Source organism: Empidonax traillii, unplaced genomic scaffold (genome assembly GCF_003031625.1).
Source record: "Empidonax traillii isolate 1590-97213 ecotype Southwest subspecies unplaced genomic scaffold, ASM303162v1 scaffold63:size2014119, whole genome shotgun sequence".
NCBI lineage: Eukaryota > Metazoa > Chordata > Aves > Passeriformes > Tyrannidae > Empidonax > Empidonax traillii.
In genome coordinates, this window is record NW_020955256.1 from 690,727 (window position 1) to 711,415 (window position 20,689).

General features: G+C 34.7%; 1 protein-coding gene across 4 annotated transcripts in view; it reads right to left on the minus strand.

The window, feature by feature from the left end:
* Nucleotides 1-20,689, minus strand: part of PRKN (parkin RBR E3 ubiquitin protein ligase) — a 721,078-nt gene that overhangs the window by 348,919 nt on the left and 351,470 nt on the right. For all 4 annotated transcript variants that reach the window (XM_027880020.1, XM_027880017.1, XM_027880018.1 and 1 more), the window contains exon 6: nucleotides 13,775-13,890. In XM_027880020.1, the coding sequence (XP_027735821.1) occupies nucleotides 13,775-13,890 (116 nt within the window). The remainder of the gene's footprint in view (nucleotides 1-13,774; nucleotides 13,891-20,689) is intronic.

Genomic DNA, 20,689 nt, shown 5'->3' on the forward strand with positions numbered 1-20,689 from the left:
AATAACATGTTACATCCCTGTTTGTGTAATACAAATTAGACTTAAAAGACACAAAGGCTGGCACCAAGATTGAGAGATGCGTGTAGAGTGCTTTAAATTGTATTTTGTTTTTAACTGCTCAGACTTTCAGAAGTGGTGTTTCATTAACTGAAATGTAATTCAAATACAAATGTAGAGAGTTAGAAAGTCAAAGGTACAATAATTTACAGGACTCTAATTAATGGATTAATTTCAAAACAAGGTTTTCACAGCTTGCCAGTGTTGCTAAATAAAAATAAATGTACTACTTTTTGCATGAAGCAAAAGGTGCATTTTCAAATAATACTTCTTATCACTGGAGAAAATGAGGTCTTAAATCCAAGGTAAGGTACTGCTGAAATAGTAATTCTTCTGATAATTGAGGCAACTGAATATAGCTATCTGGATGCTGTTAATGTTTTAAATAAGTTTACTTGAAATCAAACTCAAAAATGTTTTGGAAAAAGTACTGATATTTGAACATGATTGAATGAAAATTACTCCTACTTTTTTGAGTCTCAGCCTTTTTCTGTTCTGGCTGGACAGATCAAAGTCCAAAAAAGAAAGCCTAAGTGAGACACTTCCTCTGGGCTGTGACTGAGAATCTGTAGCCCAAAGACAGGATAATGTATTAGAAAACACTGATGCAACCATACAGTAAGGCAGATAGTAGAAAAAGTACTGTCGATAGATCACCCCTTTCTAACATTTATACTACCCAACTACTTGAGGGGAATTTGAATATATATATTTCTATGCTTAAATCATATGTAAGAAGGGAGTGAAATTTCTAGAAAAACTCTACAAGTCCAGAGATGGCAAACTCCCACCAAATTTTCCACTGAAAATTAGGAGCATACACTACTCAAGGAGCACTAAGCAGGTACTTCAGTCTTCATCTGTGCGCCCTCCAGGATTTCTAGATATACAATCCATATTTGGCTATTCTGTATGATACAATTCCATGTACTTTAACAGAATAAACCTATTCTGCTAATTATAGTTGCCTTGAATTTTTTTTTACTATTTCTACATGTTCCTGAAGTAAATGTTTGAATAATGTTTCTCAATACGCTTTCTCAAAAAAATAAAAAAATACAATCTTAATGCATATTTATCAAACTGCATATAGTTTGCATGATAAAGTTACATGGCATAAGATTAACAATATTAAATTCACACTTATTATACATGTAATGTAGTATACTGAAATCTTCTCATTCAACTTTTCCCTTTTTAACAAGACAAGGAAAGCAGCTAACACTAATAGTAATTCAGTTACAAGTCCTACCTCTCAGATCATTAATGCTTTCTTAATCTATATGCCTTCAATTCTGAATGGTTCATACTTCATAAAGTAATGCTCAATAAATGTTCCAAACACACTCCAGATGTGCAACAGGTAGCACAGAGATCACAGGTCTAAAAAGTATACACCACTCCAGCTGCATACTTTTTGGACATTGGTAAGAACTTTCATAGTAACTTACGCAAAACTATTTAATATTTTCATTTCTCTCAGTACTTTCTGTGAATTGAAATTTAAAATAAAAGTGTGAGTCTATCACCTAAGGAATCACATATCCTAGAGAAGACAAGGGAAATAAACCATTATCTAGTTCCCCCTCCGCCCCAGAAAATTATCATAGACCTGCATGAAAGATTAAATATCTCTTAGAGGATACTAAGATGTCCTTCGATGACATTTAATTCTTCAAAGGTTAAAAATATTAGCAATACTTTGAGAGGTTCAGGTTTATTGTGAGTGGGTCACAGACACAGTAATACATTGTCAGTGTTAGGGTTACTGCGTCTTTCTGTCTTCTGTGATCCATTTAATATTGTGGTGATCTACCCAACTAAGTTTAAAGAAGTTTATAACGTTTTGCAAGGTTCCAAAGAAACCCTGAAAAATCTCACCTGAATTTTGACCTTGCAACCCAAGGTCAATAGTGAAAAAAACCAAGTTGTCTATATATCCAGGATAATCCATTCTGGTCTTAGAGGCTTTCTTGCCTCAAAAAAAAAAAAAAAAAATCTGATAATTTGATTTCAGGCATCCACAGGTTCCATTAAAAGAAAATCATCACAGAGAGAGAAATTTTCTGATTTTATTAACAGATGCCTTATCAATAAATAAAGAGCTCTAACGCAACTGCTCTCTATAAGTATTTTTTTGATTGCCAATAACAACAATAATTTTTTTGGTTGCCAGTGACACCAATAATGACAACCAATTTACTTACCTGTTTAAATAGAATCAAAATAACAAAATAATAATTTAAATTAAACTTTGGAAGGAAGATCATAAAATATAACATAAAAATTTCAGTGTTATGAAGGACATGTTATTGAATTCAAAAACCCAGGTTCTGGTTTTTTTTTTTTAACATAGGCACTCCTGTAAATTAAAGATACTCTGGTTTTGACATAGCCATAATGGAACATCTAAATTCAGAAACAATAAATGAATTGTTATGCCTCTGACCAAGGAACTCCTTGAGGCCTTTTCAGAGGACAGTAGCAGAAGGTCTCATATTTCGTTGCTTATCTAGGCCACTCTGAACATCTCATACTGGGAGGAAGCTTAATCAAGTGCTTCCTGACTTATGTAGAGGCAGCACATCGACTGGGAGAAAATTCCTGTGCCTGTAACATCAAGCAGGCACACTGCAGTCTTGATTTTTTCTTATTTTCACCTGAGAAAAAAGGTAGACTTTTGCAGTGTTCTAATTTTTGTCAAAAGCTATACAACTGATGCCCAGAATATTTCCTGAGATACTTTTGTCAGATGCAATATCTAAAAGTTATTGCATTAAAATGTGCCAACAAGTTGAATGTAGAGTGGTTTTCCTTTTAGAGTTCTGCATTCAAAGCCCTCTGCATGCTTTTCACAAGAACCACTTTATTTTCAAGTTTAGGTAATCATAACTCTCCTTAACTTTTCATCTTACTGTGCCAAAGTTAATGAAATGTAACAACAATAAAGCAACCCAAAACTTCTGAGTAGCTAAAGAAGACACTAAGCATACCAGACATATAGAGTAATTTGTCTTTAAAACATAAAAGAGAGGTTGTAATAAGATATTTCATAAAATCTGTAGCACTAAAATTAAATAAAGAGAAAAGTACTATGGATTGCCACAAGCCAGAGTCACCTAATAGCATTAAAAGAGGAAGGAATGACCATTAGATACTCTAAGTACCCCTCAAGGGCCTGTATATGCTTCACTTGCTTTATGTGAAGCCTTGCATCCCTTAGAGTACAGTCTTGTTAATCAGTTTTCAAGGTCACAGCTGAATGCAAGAGGGACAGGTCGTGCATTTGCAGAAGGTACTTATATCTGGAAAAATCACAGTTCTACTTATGTGAAAATGATCTGCAGTTATGCAGTACATAAGTCCTAACCTGCAAACACTTATCCCCATTGGCATCATAAAAAAATACCCAGACTCAAAAAAGTGAAGAATCAGAGTCTAAAGGGTCAAGGTGAGAGAAAGTGCACCCCCTACAGAGAGATGTGTCATTCTCATTTCAATCCTGGCAACTGTTTGGATGACACTGCTTTTAGTGGTCACAGAGAACCTGTCTTCTGGGAAGTGGTTTAACTTTTCTATTTGTTGCTTCAAACAAAACAAAAGAGGAATTTGAAAAATGCAAATGGCATTTGCATGCCAGAAGAGCATTGTTTGGTTCCTGCTTTACCAGAAATATTGGCAGATTTGTCTCCTGTGCAAAGTGGAATAAGAACAGTGCAGCTGGAAGGGGGAGGGGGGTGGGGGAAGGGGGCAACAAGGGAGGGTGGTGGAGTGGGTATGTTTATAAATGTAATGCACTTGAAATAACTAAGGATTGCTTATAGAGAAGAAAGGAAGACAAAGAAAGAAGTGAATACATACAAGTAAGAATATATATCTATATACACACATATGTATTATATAAAAATATATATGAAAAATTAATCAAAGTTCCATTTTACTTTAAAAAAAAGTAGGAGTACACACCCTTAGAGTGAGACAAAACTGATTCAGAGGAGGTTGTGCATTCTTTGCACAAAGAAGGAGCACTTATACTAACTCATGTATTCAGCAGAGTAGGAAACATTTTTCTCTTATCTTGCTATCTAGCAACCCACATTTTTCCTACTGTTTTAATCACTATTCACTAATAATGAACTCTTCCAGCAGCATGTCCAACCACAGTCACAGTTGATCTTCAGAGATCAACTGTAAGACTTATTTTCTCTGCAAGAGAAAGCTGTATCAGTGAAATTGGAGAAAAAAAAATCAAACACTTTTGATGGACAAATACGCTTGTTTTCATTCTGCTTACTGCATTTCAGAGTGCGGTAATAAGGAATTACTTAAACATAAAACATAACTTAAACATAACTCAAACTAATATGTCAAGTGAAAATATAAGTCTTAGCACAGGAGTTTGTACCAATATAAAAATGTGGTTTTATTGGTCTCATTTTTCTTGTAGCATTCTTACATTGACATGCCAGTGTAATATCACTACCATTTACAAACTTGTACTGGGGAAATTATCATTCCCTTAATCAAGTACGTTTTCATCAATTTTAAAATGTCTGCGTCTACCTCCCTTAACATGTCACACTGACTGAACTTAAAAAATTTCAATTGATTTTGATTATGATTTATTTCTTGTCATTTTCACACTGCAAATCAGCATCTTTTTGCACCAAGTTCATAACTGCTGTTTATAAACAATTTAACTTGACTTTGTCTATCTTTCAAGTTCCACCATGGGACTTCACTTTCTATGCTCCTGACCTGGATTTTCCCTCTATAAGGAAAATTTAGTTTTGCTGATAACTTAGTTGATAAAGAACTCAATCCATCAAAGCAACTTACTCTAAAATTTTTACTATAATTTATTATTATACAACCACAATACTATTATCACAATTATTTAGTATTTCATCCAAAAACAATTAGAACCCTACTGGTTTTTCTTATAGAACAAAATAAAGAAGAGACTGGCTGGCTTCAGAAACTCTCCCATTTTCAGAGTTAACCTTTAATGACATCCAAAAAATGAGGGAGAGGAGGGAACTATGAATGATCATGGGCTGCTTAAAAAAAAAAGAAAAAAAAAAAAGTAATTCTAATTATTAAATTCTATTAAAGTTCCATCAGGACTATAATACATGGAGAGCTTTGCATGATTGGTGGCTTATAACTAAATAGAAAATGTGTGAAATGCTTCCCTTATACTGATGTCAATCGGCAGAGTTTTATAACAGTTTATTCTTGAGTGTCCCTGGTGGTGCAGTGGCTAAACCACAGCGTTGTCAACGCTGAGATCTGGGTTCGATTCCCGGTTAGGACACTCCCCGGGCAGATGGAGCTCGTTAGCCCTGTAAGGCAATCCATCTACGTCCTGAGGACCTCGCTGCCACCGTCCAAGCCCGCTTGGCCCCGGCAGATGAACCTCAGGATTAAAGGGTGGGCTCAGTTCCTCGCACACTGTGTCTCACCTAAAAAATCCAATGCGCAGGCTGGAAGGTGTAAAGACCTTCCCCGGTTCTTCGTTCGCGAAGAGACTGGCCATTATAACAGTTTATTCTACATCACAGTTTAAAGAGAAAAAAAGCAGTAACTCTCCCTGTTTATTAAATGTATACAAGTGAATATATTTCTCAAATATATTCCCCTATCCCTCCCTGTTTTCCAAGGCAAAATCTGTACTCAGATACCCCCGAATGTGGTATACATCACAAATATGATTCTATGATTTGAGAGTAGTATGTTGTCCCAGACATCAATTGAAAGCAATGCATAAACACTCGCCACTGTAGCTCATACACACTATTTTCCTAAAATGTTTATTTGAATTAGGCATTTCTGAAATCTGGTAACAACTCCTACAGAGCTATTTCACTGAGGAATTCAATGACTCTTTAAGACATTACCTAGGACAACTGTCACTGTTCCATATTAGATCATTAAGTGACTCTATGAAGTGTCAAGCAACATTGAATAAAGTTCCCTACGTATTATGTATGACAGATTCTCTGTCTGTTGAACAGTTCTTCATGTGTTTGATTTCAGGAATTACATCCTGGTACATTTGCCCAATTGGCCCTCTTTTCAATTTTTGCTAAGTTTCTGCAAATAAAATTATTCTGTTGTGTGTATATTTAGGTTTCTGCTGCCAGGCAGTTTTATTCTTTCTGGGATATTTTCAGTTTTGTTTCTCTATGCTGTAAATGCCTACCACATCTTCCATAAGCACTTACCCCCCCTTCCCTACTTTCCAGTTTTTTGCTAAATTACAATGATCAGAGTTTAACAATACTGCTATAGCAGATGTCAATGATCTTGCTATGATTTTATGACTCAAAAGTAGCCTAGAAAATATAAACCATAATGGAAAGCAAATGCTCATATTACTTTTCTCTCTATAGTGCTTTATACAGATAACTAGAAAGAGTATTTATTTTTCTGTGTATCTAAAGCTACAGTTAAATTCATTCTATGAGATTTTATCCAAGACATAGCATCCTAAAAGAATTATCCAATTCAATGTAAATTCTAACAAATTACTCTTTATAATTTTCTGTCAGATTTAACAGCTTTATTTCTTCCACGTTAAACAATTGTCTTACAAAGTCTTCCAAAAATTAGGTTTTAATGGACTTATTGTTCACCATTTTTCAATGCCCTTCATAGGAGTGCTTAGCAATTTACATATTTTTATTTAACTTCTGCTTCAATAACAGACTACACTCTGTACATACTTTTCAATTTATTGAATTGTCTGTATCTTTTCAGTCTCTTTTGTCCTTGGAATGCATTTCTTTCCTAAACATCAATTGATAAAATGATTAAAAAATTAAAAATTATTTTCTCCAAACTAAACTCAATTAAATAGATCCTTATTAGTAGCAACTAAAATAGTTTCTGTTCTACACATATTCTTTCTCTCTGTGACACTTAAAGAATGAAAAAAAAGGAGATTTGGACAAAACTGAAACTGGGAAAATTAAATGGAGGAGATGTACTCTGTCATATAAAGTTAGAAATGCCCATTACATAAATCAATTCATAACAGAAATAAAATTCAGCTGTGATTGTTTCCAACACTCATAGCAGTGGCTGTTTCAAAAACACTTACATGTAGCAAAACTTATATATACCTATATGTACAAACATATATATTACTGTAAAAATCAGCAATGAGTCAAGACACTCCATCCCAGGACTCCTTCATACCTGTGATAAGTTCTTTCAGTTCAGCAGAAAAATTTTCAGCTTTTACTACTTCTGCTGATGTTCAGTTAAGCAGGAGAGAGTAGTTTTGCCCCCCAAGTAGCAGAAGAGTAGCTGTGAAGGGGTCAGGGTTGGAAAAGCTGGAAATATCCAATACGCGCACTTCTCATTTGATTCCGCAGACTGTCTCTCAGGGAGACGTGTTACATTGCAAATCTGCCTTGATAGGGCAGAAATAGTACATAACTGTGTGTAAAATGGTAAGCAGAGCACATTCTTCCCAAAATCAGCTTCTCAGAGAAATAAATTAATATATATGAGTTTAAAAGACATGGTACTTTTTTTCCTACATGCTAGCAATCCATATGTGTACATATATAATTGTGCGTATATACACAACTAAAACGCAGTATGTTGTATCTGAAATATATTTGAAAAGAATTTTCACACAAAAAAGTTACTTATCTATATTTAAATTTGTTTCCAACGAATGTTTGTCTCCCATCTTCCATCAATGATTCATTAATGACACATTGAATATTAGTAACTAAATGTCAATTCATTAAAAACATTAAAGCAGTGACATTTTTTTTAAAAGGGCAGACTTCTCATTGTTGCACTTGATTTTGTAAAATTTTCTTCATCTGTCACATATTCACATTCAATTCCTTATTGTTGCCAATTTTTAAAATATGATAAAAGAAAGTCAGAGACAATAGAGGCAATGGTACAGCAGCTCTCAGATTACTGAAGTGCAAGACTAGCCAAACTGCCAGCTCATAGCAGAGAACAACAGCTGATGTTCCTCCACAAAACCTTCCCATAATACTTCAGTTGAGACCTCAAAGAAACATCTCTCTGCAATTTGTTCACCTTGTTCCTTCAGATCTCAGGTCTCTGCTGGGATGATGAGGCTTGCTAATTAGTATCACCTGTGATAGTGTGTCTTTGAAATATAGATCTCTCTCCAAAGACAACTGGATTGTGACCTCCAATAACATCTCTCATAGGTTACTACACTGCTATCAGAAGGTGATAATATTCAGCTATTACCAACCTTGCCCAAAGCAAAACTAACCAGAGACGAAAATTCTTTGTCTTCTCTGTTAAGGAAATAATTTCAAAAAGAAAGAAAAGAAAGTCCCAGACACCTGAACCCGCAGATGTCTATGAGAGAAAAGGCATTCTGTAGGCTTGCAAATTTCAAAAACATCCCTTCGAATAACATTTTACAAACATTTGCTACTCTGCTTTTCTTAGACATTGCAAATTAATTCTAACTTTAACATTTAAACGTACAGTACTTGCACAAATAATTAGAATCATTAGCTATCATTTTTCATTGTTTGCTTATATGCAAGTAGTCAGACTTCCTCAGAATATTTTGCAAGTGAGAAAATGAAATCTTGGATGTGACATACTTGAATACCTGATATACTAAAACTACTTAACCATCCAAATCCATAAAAACTTTTAAGTCTGTGTCTTGCAACATGCATAAAATATATAAGCAAAGAAACCTGCAAAAACAGTTCACTGTATTAATCATGACATTGATAAGAATGGTAAAAAAGATACAACATCTACTATAGAGTCTATTGACAATATTCTGCAATCTGCAGGCTTCAGGTGACACATCAAATGAAAAATGAAACTGATGACATGTATCCCATAGGAATCTAGAGATGTACATTATTGAAATAAATTCAAATTAAAAATAAAATTCACTTGTGACTACCGTAAAAATTCTCAGCCATGCCTGTTTCAAACACACACAAACATACCACAAACCACCTATATTTATATTCACAAACACTAGGGTAAATGTAAAAAAAAAATAAATAAATCACAGGTAGTCAACACGTTCCCTTCAATTTGTCCTTTTTTTTTTTTTTTTTTCAGCTGTACACTAACACAAATTCCAAGCAAAGGATTAATGTAGAAAAAACTCCACATCATAAAGAAGGAAAAGTTTTGTTCTCCCAGCTGGAGGAAAAAGAAGTACATGCTTTATGCTCCGCAAAGGAAATGAATGAGGTTGCATAAAATCCTCCTCACCTGTCCCCTGCCAGCAAGGGACGTGTACAATATGACAGCACAATAGTTTTGCCAATCTATTCTTTGCAGATCTCTAGAAGCTGGAAAATGTCTCACTGAGATGCAGTTGCAGTGCAGATCTTAATAGATTCAGAGGTAAAACTGTAAGAATTGCACTGATGTCCTGTCATTGCCAAAAGGAGCTGCTGCATACTAGTGATTACCATTCAATAAAAAGGCTAAGGCAACTCAATTTTATGCATGAGGCACATCTTCCAGAAGCTCGTGGTACAAGTCTTTGAGTTTAAAGTCCACAAGGTGCAGCACCAAAGAAAAAATAGCAACAGAAGTGCCAACAAAATGTTTTCTCTGCATGGTTTTTCTTGTATCAGAACTCAAATGCTACAGCTTTAACAAGCAATATTCTATAGGCTAACTTACCGAGGAAAAGAAAAAAGCTCTAAACCAATTAGTAACTGTTCTTAGTTTTCTATTTTATTTTAAAGAATGATTCTTAAGAAATCTCACTAATTTCAGGAACTTTAGGAGACAAAAGAGTAGATATTGTCCCTGATGGTCACAGTGCTTAGACAAAGTAGATTTACTTCTTAGCATTATCTTTTCCCACTCATCTTTGAACTACTCAAGATATATAAAGACAACAGAATGAAACAGGTAGACATTTGGAGCCCAGACCGCATTATCAACACAGCTCACCGAGAGGGAAAATATACTTTAAATAGATGAGCTAAACAAAGATTCAATAATTTTCTTGGACTATAATGGCCCAAGATGTAAACTTAGACTTTTTTACTCCAAAAGCAAAGAGAAATAGCAATTTTAAGTCTACAACAAGGTGCTATTTACTCTTCTGAAAAATATGACATTGACAACGTCTTTTAATGGACATAGACTGCATTTGCATCTCACAAAACAGAAGGTCTCTTCAAACAGTAGTAAAATTGACCTGAATCAAATTTGTAATATAGCTTCTTCACACTGAAAATGTTAACAGTTCTGAAACAAATCCTTGTCAGAAGTTGAATTTTGGAAATTGTCTCTTGAGCTGTAGCACTGAATTCAAATAATGAACTAAAGATTCTGGAACTATTTGTGTTGTAAAGGTTTTGAATACCATTGCAGATCTGCTACCTCGTTGTGGGTTTGCTCTGGGCAAACCCATGACACTCATATACTTCTTGACATAGTCAGTGTATCATTCTCTGATATTCTTTCTCCCTTTTTATTTTTGAATGTAGACTATCTTAATACCATATATATTTTACAGGAAGAAAGAAAGGTAAGACAAATTACTTCAGATGTCTCTAAACAGTATTTTAGTCTACAATTGAAGAAATACTTTACTTTAGAGCAACGTACAACATTAATGCACAATATGGGACAACATGTAGCAGTCAATAAGGAACATGGCACATCTGTATCAACAGCAATGTCATAAAGATCAAAACCCAAAATATGACATTACAAAAATCCTAATCCCCCCCCATAATAAACTTGAGGAGCTGGTCTTCTTTTGGCCTATTAAATTCACAGGTAAAAACCGCAACTGAAAATCATTCACATATGTATTTATTGAGAAGCAAATTATTCTATTTCTTTACCAATTTGGGAACACTACCCCATAAAAATAAAACTCATCAGTCTCAGTCCTGACTCTACAATAAAGCAAATGAGCAAGACAAAGTGATAAGAGGATGACACAAACTGCTACTGGAGAGAAAAATTTTCCAAGTTGTACTTTTTCTTCAGAAAAAACATAGACTGAAATAAAAGATGGTTGATAAGGAGATCATAAGTAGCTTAGAAGGCCCAAAGTAGTCCCACCAAAACCAGATTACCACGCTATTATGTTAATGACATGCAGCCATTAATTTTTATTATCTGAAGGAGAAGAGAGGTGCCCACTGAATTTCCAACAGGACTTCACTTCTTTTCCCTCCAAGTACTGACCTTATCCATTACTCTCCTGCCCATGGAGTCTAATATGATCACAGTCTAAATTGATTTGGCTGAAAAGAATTATAAGAAAGACCTTACATTGCAGTTACCCTTGAAGAACAGCTAGCATATGCACTTCTAACTATCACCACTAGCAATATGAAGCTCTCATTTCCAACTCCAGTATTAGGAAGCCCAAATAACACAGCAACATATTACAAGACTCCATTATTTAAACAGAACAAAACATTCCTTTTTTCAAGACTATGAAGAAGGGATTTATTTGACTAAAATATATTTGATAACAGAGGAAATACTTCTCCTTCCAGAGAGTTCTTTCTACCCTTAAGTGACAGCAAGTCCTATGCATCTTTTACACTTATCTGTATCTGTTGAAAGCTAAAAATAATGGTGCCTTTAGGAATTGTACCCTACTGAGTTTGTGAAAGATGGCGTGAGGCATTTCTGCTCTGCACATTTTATTTTTACACTGCTTAAAACTGTTGTTATTCCTGAGCCTGATTTATGGGTACCCTGGGGTACTCCTAACCCCTTTTGATGTTATTTCTACTGGAAACAGTTGACAAAAGCAGATCTTCCCTCGAGGATTGAACAGTTTTAGTATTTGCTTCAACTTTCAGCCATTTGCTCAACCTATTAAAGCTTCTTCAAAGCCATAAAATAGCAACCCATCACCTTGAATGCTACAGAAAAAAAAAATAAATGCATAAAGGTTGCCAATTCAGATTAACTCTGCTGTAGAAAAACAGAATACATTGGAAGGCATCACACTATGTGGAAAACAGTCTATGGATTTAGCATAGCCTTACAAGGGTATTTGGCTCTGAAGTATTTCACTCTGGTGGTCAGAGCTGCATGAACATATTCATAGAAAATATAAACCTAAGGCAATAAAAGTGTGCCTAATGTAAACTTGAGAACAAAAACTGGCAGTAGACTATAACATTACTTCCACTTTGTATTGTTCTATATAACAGAGTATGCTGCTGCTTTAAATTAGATTTTTATGAGGTTTGCTAAAACCATACAAATGCTGTGCCAAGTATCTTGAAGCTTAATTGCTCTGCCTGTGGTGGACTAACTGTCCATGATAAATGGATGGAACCAACTAGATAAATATTTCAGAAATATGTAAACAGTACCTGGTTGCCATTTTTTCCTGTTTTTTTTTTTTTTCTTCAGAATAAAAAGGTAGAAAAATGTATTTTGAAGAATAGACACAAATTTTTCATTTTACTATAGTGAAGCTAATATAACGTAACAGCTAATGTAGTGAATACAGTTAATCCTCTTTTCCACCTGAATGCTACAGAATGATGAAGGTAGGTTTCACAAAGTACTACAAACTGCAGAGTGCCCTGGATGCTACTTTTCAACTGCATAAGAGTGTTAGAAAGTAATTGCTAGTACAATCATCTAAGATTATGAGTATTTGTGTAACGTCTTGGAGTTATATATAAATATTACAAGACTCCTAGGTTGGAGAAAAGAATTAGAAACTCAAAAAACTAAGCAGAGATTTCATAAGCAGCCCAAAGATTTTACAATACTTATGCAGCACTGATAAATGATTTCACTGTCCGATTGCTCACTCTTTGCAATGGTCAAAGGCTTACATTTGATCCTCTTTGCAACTGGCAAAAGTTAAAATCAGAAACTAAAATAATTTCTTAGTATTTGAGTCTGCACCCTTGCTGCAAAATGCTGAGGTACCAATTTGACAGAGATTGACATTTGGCCTTTATTCAACCTGTACTTGGATCCAGTTCTGTAAATACACCACAGAGGATGCTGCCAAAACCAGCTCTTTCCAGAAGACACACCATATGAATCAGTATAGTTTGAGTGTCCCTTCAGACAACTACCATTTTGCAATTCCTTCTGGTATACATTTTTATGCAAAAAACCTCCTAATCAGTAGATAAATGTGTTTCAGGTAATTCTTCACTACCATGGTAGCTGTCTTATTCGGGCAATTGGTTTTTAATCCATGCATTTGCAAGTAATGGGTGTTCTTGAAAGTATGAGCCCAAATACCATATGCAAAGATGGATTACAGTACTTAAAACTGCAATAAACAGAAACATGAGAACACATGCATTTTACTTTGATTTATAGAACAAACACCAAGAAGTTAATTTCTGCAGGAACAGCCTGTCCCCCTCGAAAATCAAGCTTTCTTTCACTGGCTTTTGAATACGTATTAGCAGAAAATATCTACACAGTTTTGCCACTACCTTGAGCACTCGAGGTTTTTAGTTAGAGCTTAAGCAGTCAGATTTTTTAAGTGCAACAGAACTAAGTACAAAAGTGTGAACCGTAATTGTGCCAGCAAAACAAAGAACACTTCTGAAAATATGGCCCACTTTTCACCATGCTATCAGGGGAAAAAAGAAATCTATAAAAAGGAAAACAAACAGAGGATAAAAGGCTCGTTGGAAGTGATAAGTACTGTGAAGCACTGAGACTGTGCATCTTTGACACTTTTTGTTGTACTTACCTAATATCAGTGCATGTTATACATGTGATACAGCGACTGTTTGTTGTAATGAGGTTCAAAGCCACAGATGTTTCACTGTCAGTGGTTGGGTGTGCTCCACATTTAAAGTAAAACTCCTGAAATATTGAAGGAGAGATAAAGAGAAGATTATGTACCTGCTGCTCACGTCCTTCCTTTATCTTTGGCTAACCGACATTTGAGAGAACAGACAAATCACCACTTCCAACAGCAAAGGAAGACAATCATTAGGAAAGGTTTACAAGGGATCCCTTGCAAAAATACCCATATAGGTGTGTATTCTGTTCAGTGACTTTCCTAGCAAAGAATATATCTACTTGTGTACTAAATTCATATCAGTATGACACATTCTGTGACTTTCTGGATTTACAGAAAAAAATTGCATCATTTAGACTTCATCTAAATATAGTCATCAAAGGTAAAATACTATCATTGTCAACACGCATTAATATTGTCACTTTTTTAATTATAGATATTAACATTTTCTGAATTCTACAACAGAGAATTTTAGCTTTACATTAGTAAAGTCTAGCCTTGCTTTTGTGATGTTGTTAATGTTTAAGATACAATTTTACCATCATATAAAAGGTTAGCTCTAGCTTTCTTGGAACACAAATTACATTTATGTGGTGTTTGAATTGCTTTAGTCCATACTGCTCTACACAGCCTCTGAGACTGCCTTTATTAGCATCATACTTTTCACACAACTGTGTGTTTTGTTCTCTTTTCCCTTGCACCCCAGGGAAAGCCATAGGAATCACACCATTCTTTGATAAGATGTTGTTATAAGAGATTGCCCTAAATGTCCAAATCACTCTATATGTAAATAAAAGCAGTCTGAAGACATGTGCTTTCCAAAAGGAGCCACAGATTACAGTTTGTAGTTTCTTTGCTGCAACGAGACCTATTTTCCAGTATCGAATTGGGGAAGTTTGTAATGAAAACATAAAGACTGGTATAAATGATGTGAATTGGAAGGTAAGGGTATAAAAGCATTGGAGGAAAGGACAAGAAGGCATAAAAGCATGACAAGTGCTGATGGCATAAAGATATTAAGAAAAAGAAAAGATGACTCTCAAGACACTGTGACTTAGGAGAAATCCTAAGAAAAAATAGGAAAAAGAAAAAACTGCAGCAAGAGAAAAAGATAAAGGTAGGAAATAAATTAGCAGCATTTCCTAATGACTCACATAGGTGGGACAAGATGAAAGAAAACAATTACACTTACTGTCAACTTCTTTAGGGTGAAAAAGTCACATTCAAACCCCAGCATTAAGAACAATCCAAAAGCCATGAAAAAGACGTGCTTGGTGTGTGCTAATGTCACTCCAAGTTCCTAGCTAGAATATCCAGACACATATTGTAACCCTTGTAAATAAATGAATAAAAGAGAATGTGTAGATGGGTGAGGTTGAACGAAATCAGTTTTGTTTAATACAAAATCACTTTTCTCTCTATACAGCTTTGCATTGAGATTTATTACAATACTGTACTAAAATCCGTCCAGACAGGTGCTGTTAACTTTTTTAATGCCTACAGCCTTGTGGTAGGGAATTTTTCGTCTGCAAAACAGTTGTCAATTACTGTCAATTTCTTCAGTTACAATCATTTAGACACGTTGTGTGTGTGTTTCTAGATGTGACAAATAGAATAGCATGGAGTACTGTACCACTCTAAGGTGGAATCTGGTAACTGGCATATGAAAAGTATCAATGCAACCTTCCTCCTAGGTTAGTCAACGCTGTTTCTCAAAGTTTTTGTTCGCAAAATTTCTGAAGTAGTCGCCTGTACATGTTTATATACATTTAAATTTTTTGACAGCTAAATTATATTTCTATCCTGCTCTATAATATCAGAAAGTAGTCCCAAGTAGGAAAATACGCTTAAAGTCATACTTCAACAAAACTTTAGACTTTCCAAGTCTTTGTTCTTGCTAAAGACCCAGTTGTACACACAGCTTGTAAATATTAGCTTAGCTTGAAGCATTTCAGCTTCAAGTAAGTCAATGGAACTACACATTCATCTGGAATACATGAAAACCTTACACAATCTGCAACTTCAATTTATTTTCAACCTTTAAAAACTTATCCATTGATCTTTACAGTATTTGCTAATGGGCTTTGGAGCTTGGATTTTCTTTGCCCTTTAATTTGATTTTACTTTTGTTTGAATTTAACGGAAAGAAGAAATTATTTCAATATAGAAGTCTTGAAATATACCTCCTTACTTCAGTACGTCTTCTGCATGCAGCTAAAAGAATATTGACAACTAACAACTCCAGACAGGTAAACTATGGGCAAGGAAAAATACAAACGAAAAATAATTTTTGATAGAAGTACTTATCACTATAATAAAATATCATTTGGGTCACAAACAAAAAGAGTAATGTACACATTAAGCTCTAAAACACTGGAACTAGGTTTAGACTTTTTTCCTAAACAATATCTGTTTGATGATTCTAATTACTTTTCATAATACCTCACAATGGTTCTTGTCACGGAAGCAACTTAATGAAGATAGAAATTAATAAAGCAATGCAATTCTTATTCCGCGGAAAGACAGAGAGACAGCCAAGCTAAAAATAGTCAAGAGTCTTGTGTTACATTCCCAAAATACTTTTGCCAGATTACTAGGAAAATTACTTTTCTGTACTTCTGTCTATCAGCCCAAAAACTGCTTTAAGAAAACTCTTCTACTAATTAAATTTATTATGTGCTTTGGTGTTGCTGAATGGAGAACATTACGGAACATGAAAATACTGTTTAAAATAACAAAAGAAAATATTGCCACTCTCCAAAGGTATTCATGGAAAGACTCCCTGCTTCACTAAACTGCAATTAAAGACATAGCAAATCTTAATATTAAATGTAAACAGAACAGAGGGGGAAAAAAAAAATCCCTGAAGATTATATGTCAAGTATTTGTTGAGAAGAAATGCTGAAGATTAAAGAATAAAACAATTATTTAAAACAAATGTTGAGTGTGAGCATTGAGATTAGCAGTACAGTAAAACTAACCCCCTTACAAAATGTTCACCGTTGTAAAATCAAAAGTTGTCCACACTAACAATTCACAGTTCAACAAAATCAACACAACATCCTACATCTGTAGGTCTGAGATGTCAGTGCTGCAATGGGAGTTTGGAAATACAGGGAGAGAGGAGACTCTGGAAAACTCAATATGCTGAGTGCCTGACAGTTCTGGATTAGTGTGGACTCCATTTCCACAATTTTTTTTTTCTGTAGTAATGCACATTCCAATTGTTTAAAGGCCTTAAAAAGTAACAAATTAAACTGAGTTTTCAGTTGCATATTAAAGTTTTTGTTACCTGGTTTACATTGCATAAATACACAATCCATTAATATTCATTTGTTACATCTACCAAATCACCTAGAAATTTAACATGTTTTTTTAATGCCAGGGCATATACCTATGAAGTTATCACGACAGATAACCCATCAGCACAAGTTGCTTCTCAGCTTTTTCCAGCAATGAAATTACTGAAAGAAAAATATAAGGAGGAAATGTTTAGCCATTTTTCACTCTACACCCTTGCATTTCATCAGGCATGTAGATGTAGCTATTCATTTATTTAGTCCTTCACCCAGTGTAAGGAAGGAAATTTGCTGGATTTTTTTAATCCAAATCACTTATGTTCCAAGGTTAATCTCTGAACAGGTGTGGAGACCTTGGAGCCAGTCAGTTTAGGACTAACACTCCAATTTTGCTGCAGACTGTAAAATTCATACAAACAGTTATTACTACTTAAAATTGATATCAAAATGTCTCTCAAAACTTAACTTACACTATATGAGGCAATACTTTTAAAATATTAACTTTATAAAAAAACCCCTCAGACTTTACAGAATAACAGAAAGAATGGGCAAAAATTTATGCAGTCTACATCACTATCTGAACACTTCCAAAATATTTTAAAGTAGAAGAAATAACATTATTCCTCCTTGTTGCACTTTTATGATTTGGTAGGAAAAAAAAATCTAATTAATGCTTTTTTTTCTTTTTCTTTAAAGTATTTCTGTTCAGCAATAAGGATGTCTAGAAATTACTGCAAAAGCTGAGTCAAAATTTAGTGCTTTTCTTAGTTCTGAAAGTGAGTAGTTTTATGGTCACCTTCCACTGCAGTGAGTACCTTTAGATCATTTTCTTGCCTAAAGGCATAGGTCCCATGAAATTGTGAACATTCTATTTAACACTATAAATGTCTTCCTTTTGGCAGTGTATCTGATAGATTGTTATTCAGAGAAGGGAGCAGGCATCACTCTTACATAGTCTGTCCTATTCTTCACTCCTGTTATCGCTTTTGTGTCACACAACATCATAAAAAGTGCACGAGGGAAGAAAAGGTTCAAAGATACATGGTCACTGTTAGCTACTTTTTATGAAACTCAAGAAGAAAATGCTGAAATTTATCAAAAAAATAATCTTCTTTGATCTTTCACCAAAAGTATATCTCTGTAAATCCTGTCTTTTCAAACAAAACAGAGGTTTACATACCCCTAACTGCTGATGATAAGCAAACTGTCTTCTATACGATCAAGTAACCAACACAAGTAAGACCAAAAACAAAACCATCACAGAGAAGGCAGGGTGTTAAAAATAAAAAGGCCTAGAAGAAACTTTATCCTTTTGATACATACCCAGTTTATTGCACTGTCAGCAAAAAAAAAAACACAAAACAAAACCACAACAACAAAAACCCAAAACAAACAAACAAACAAAAAAAGCTTTGCTCTTTTTTAAGAAGTACCAAGGTAGCCTACACTTCGGCTGATATATACTATACACACATGAAAATACAGGTTCCTACCCTTGCTTCTCATTCTATGCTGTGTAGGTTGGCTAAAACTCCTAAGGAAGCTCAGTAAAATTTCTTTCTCCTATTTCTTAATAAGCTAGAAAATTAGGTGAGGGCCTTACAGTATTTTTCCCCTGTATTACCCACATGTGTGTTTATTTAGGACTGATGGAAAAAGCCATTTATGAATGTTTCATAGCCACTGAAGATATAGTTTTAAGTTATTTTAAATTAACAGTATCACCATAATCATCCTCCTGAAAGAGAGAAAACTTGTGGGACACGTCAGTGATAATGCTTCATTTGCTTTTAAAAATGAAAAACTAAGTAGATATTCAGATATTTCAGATGGAAAGAAATCCACTTCAGAGCAGCTATGGAATCAAAGATTTCTTCTAGGATGTTCGGGGAAAGACTGGGCTCTACTCTGGGTAGAGACAATTTCATGTTTCCACATCCCAGAATAACTACAGGCAGTGGCTTTTCAGGCCATAGGAATATCTCAGTGGTGAAAACAAATAAATAAATCTAAAACATCACATGTTTAAAAATCACCACTTTTAAAGTCAAATAAGTAAAAATTGTTAAAAAATTGTTTGAATTATACTGGCTAACCAGTACGAGAAGGTTTTACAGCCACAGAAGAGGTTTAATTAGAGGTTTAATTCCTAAGTGATTTTGTGATAGACTCATGAATGCATTGTAAATACAAGACTGCTACACTTTCTTCAGTGAGCCAACATTACTTGGACTTGCTCAAAATAGTGGCAGTTCCAGGTATTACCAAGAACCTCAGATCAGGTACTGAGAGCAATGAGCATCACCTACTACCATTTACTTTGAATGATACTCTGCGTGGTTTGGTTTTACTAAGGAAAGACTCTGAGACCAGCTGATCAAAGGAAGAAAATTATTAACCATAGTTAGATTTTTGCAATAGAATTGGGTTAGGAGTAAAAACAAAACCTCTACGTAAGCAAAACAAAAGCTATAGAGCTACCTATATTTCAGACAAGCAAATTCTTCTGTCTCCTTTATGCTTGGAGTCTGCTCCAGAACTGCTACTGCAATACTTGCAGCTGAGAAGCTAACCTTAGGCGCTGCTCCTGTCATCAACACTTACTCCTTTTAAGATCCTCTCCACTCAAGAATATTTCTCTCCTACTTGAGATTCCAATCAAAATAAAACCTCTTCGTGGTGGATCTCCTGTGATTTTTAAACTTGATGCTTGATCATGCTTGTCAATTATGCAAACACTCTTCCAAAGGGTAGATATCTTCCCTAAACCAAAAAACGCAACCACCCCTGAGGCACAGCTAACTGGATCCCCACAGCAAACGGTGGACAAATACAGCTCTCCTGGGCTGCCTCAGTGGTTAGAGACAAAGAAACTGTTAACTTATTTTGAGAGAAAGGGTTTATGCATAGTATGAGATTAGCATTCAAACTGCCCAGTGTAGGTCCTTAAGCACTGTTTTAGTTCTAAAGAAATATATAAATTGATCGCTACAAAATGTATAATAATGCATGTGATTCCTTGCTAATTCTGTTTAAAGCTTATGCAGAACAATATGCAAGGTTATTAAGTGACAGTGAATTTGAAGGCCTTTAGCATAGATTTTAGGAACACTGTCATGCAACTATTAAATATATTGGTCACTTCAATAATTCACATAAGAAAAAACCACAAACTTCTTAATTTTTCCTCTTTAAAAGAAAAGATCCTTTGAAAAACTCAGCACCTGATCTCAGACCTACATGTTCAGAATGGAATCAGAAAAATCGGCAAGAATGAAAACAAATGAAAACAAAGGCATATCACCAGACAGCAGACTTTATAAACATTTTTACACAAATTTTCACAGCCTTTCCATTTTTAAATCCACAGAACCCCTGCTGTAGAATATGCAGGAGAATGGCAGTTCACAGATGCTGTCAAAAGTGTGAACTTTGAAAGAATTGCCTCTATAGGACTCAAAGAGAAAAACTGAGAGTCCAGGGGAGATCAAATATTATATAATAAATCTTGTTAATATACTGCTGTTAAGCTAACCTCAAAGATAAATTAAAACATCATCTG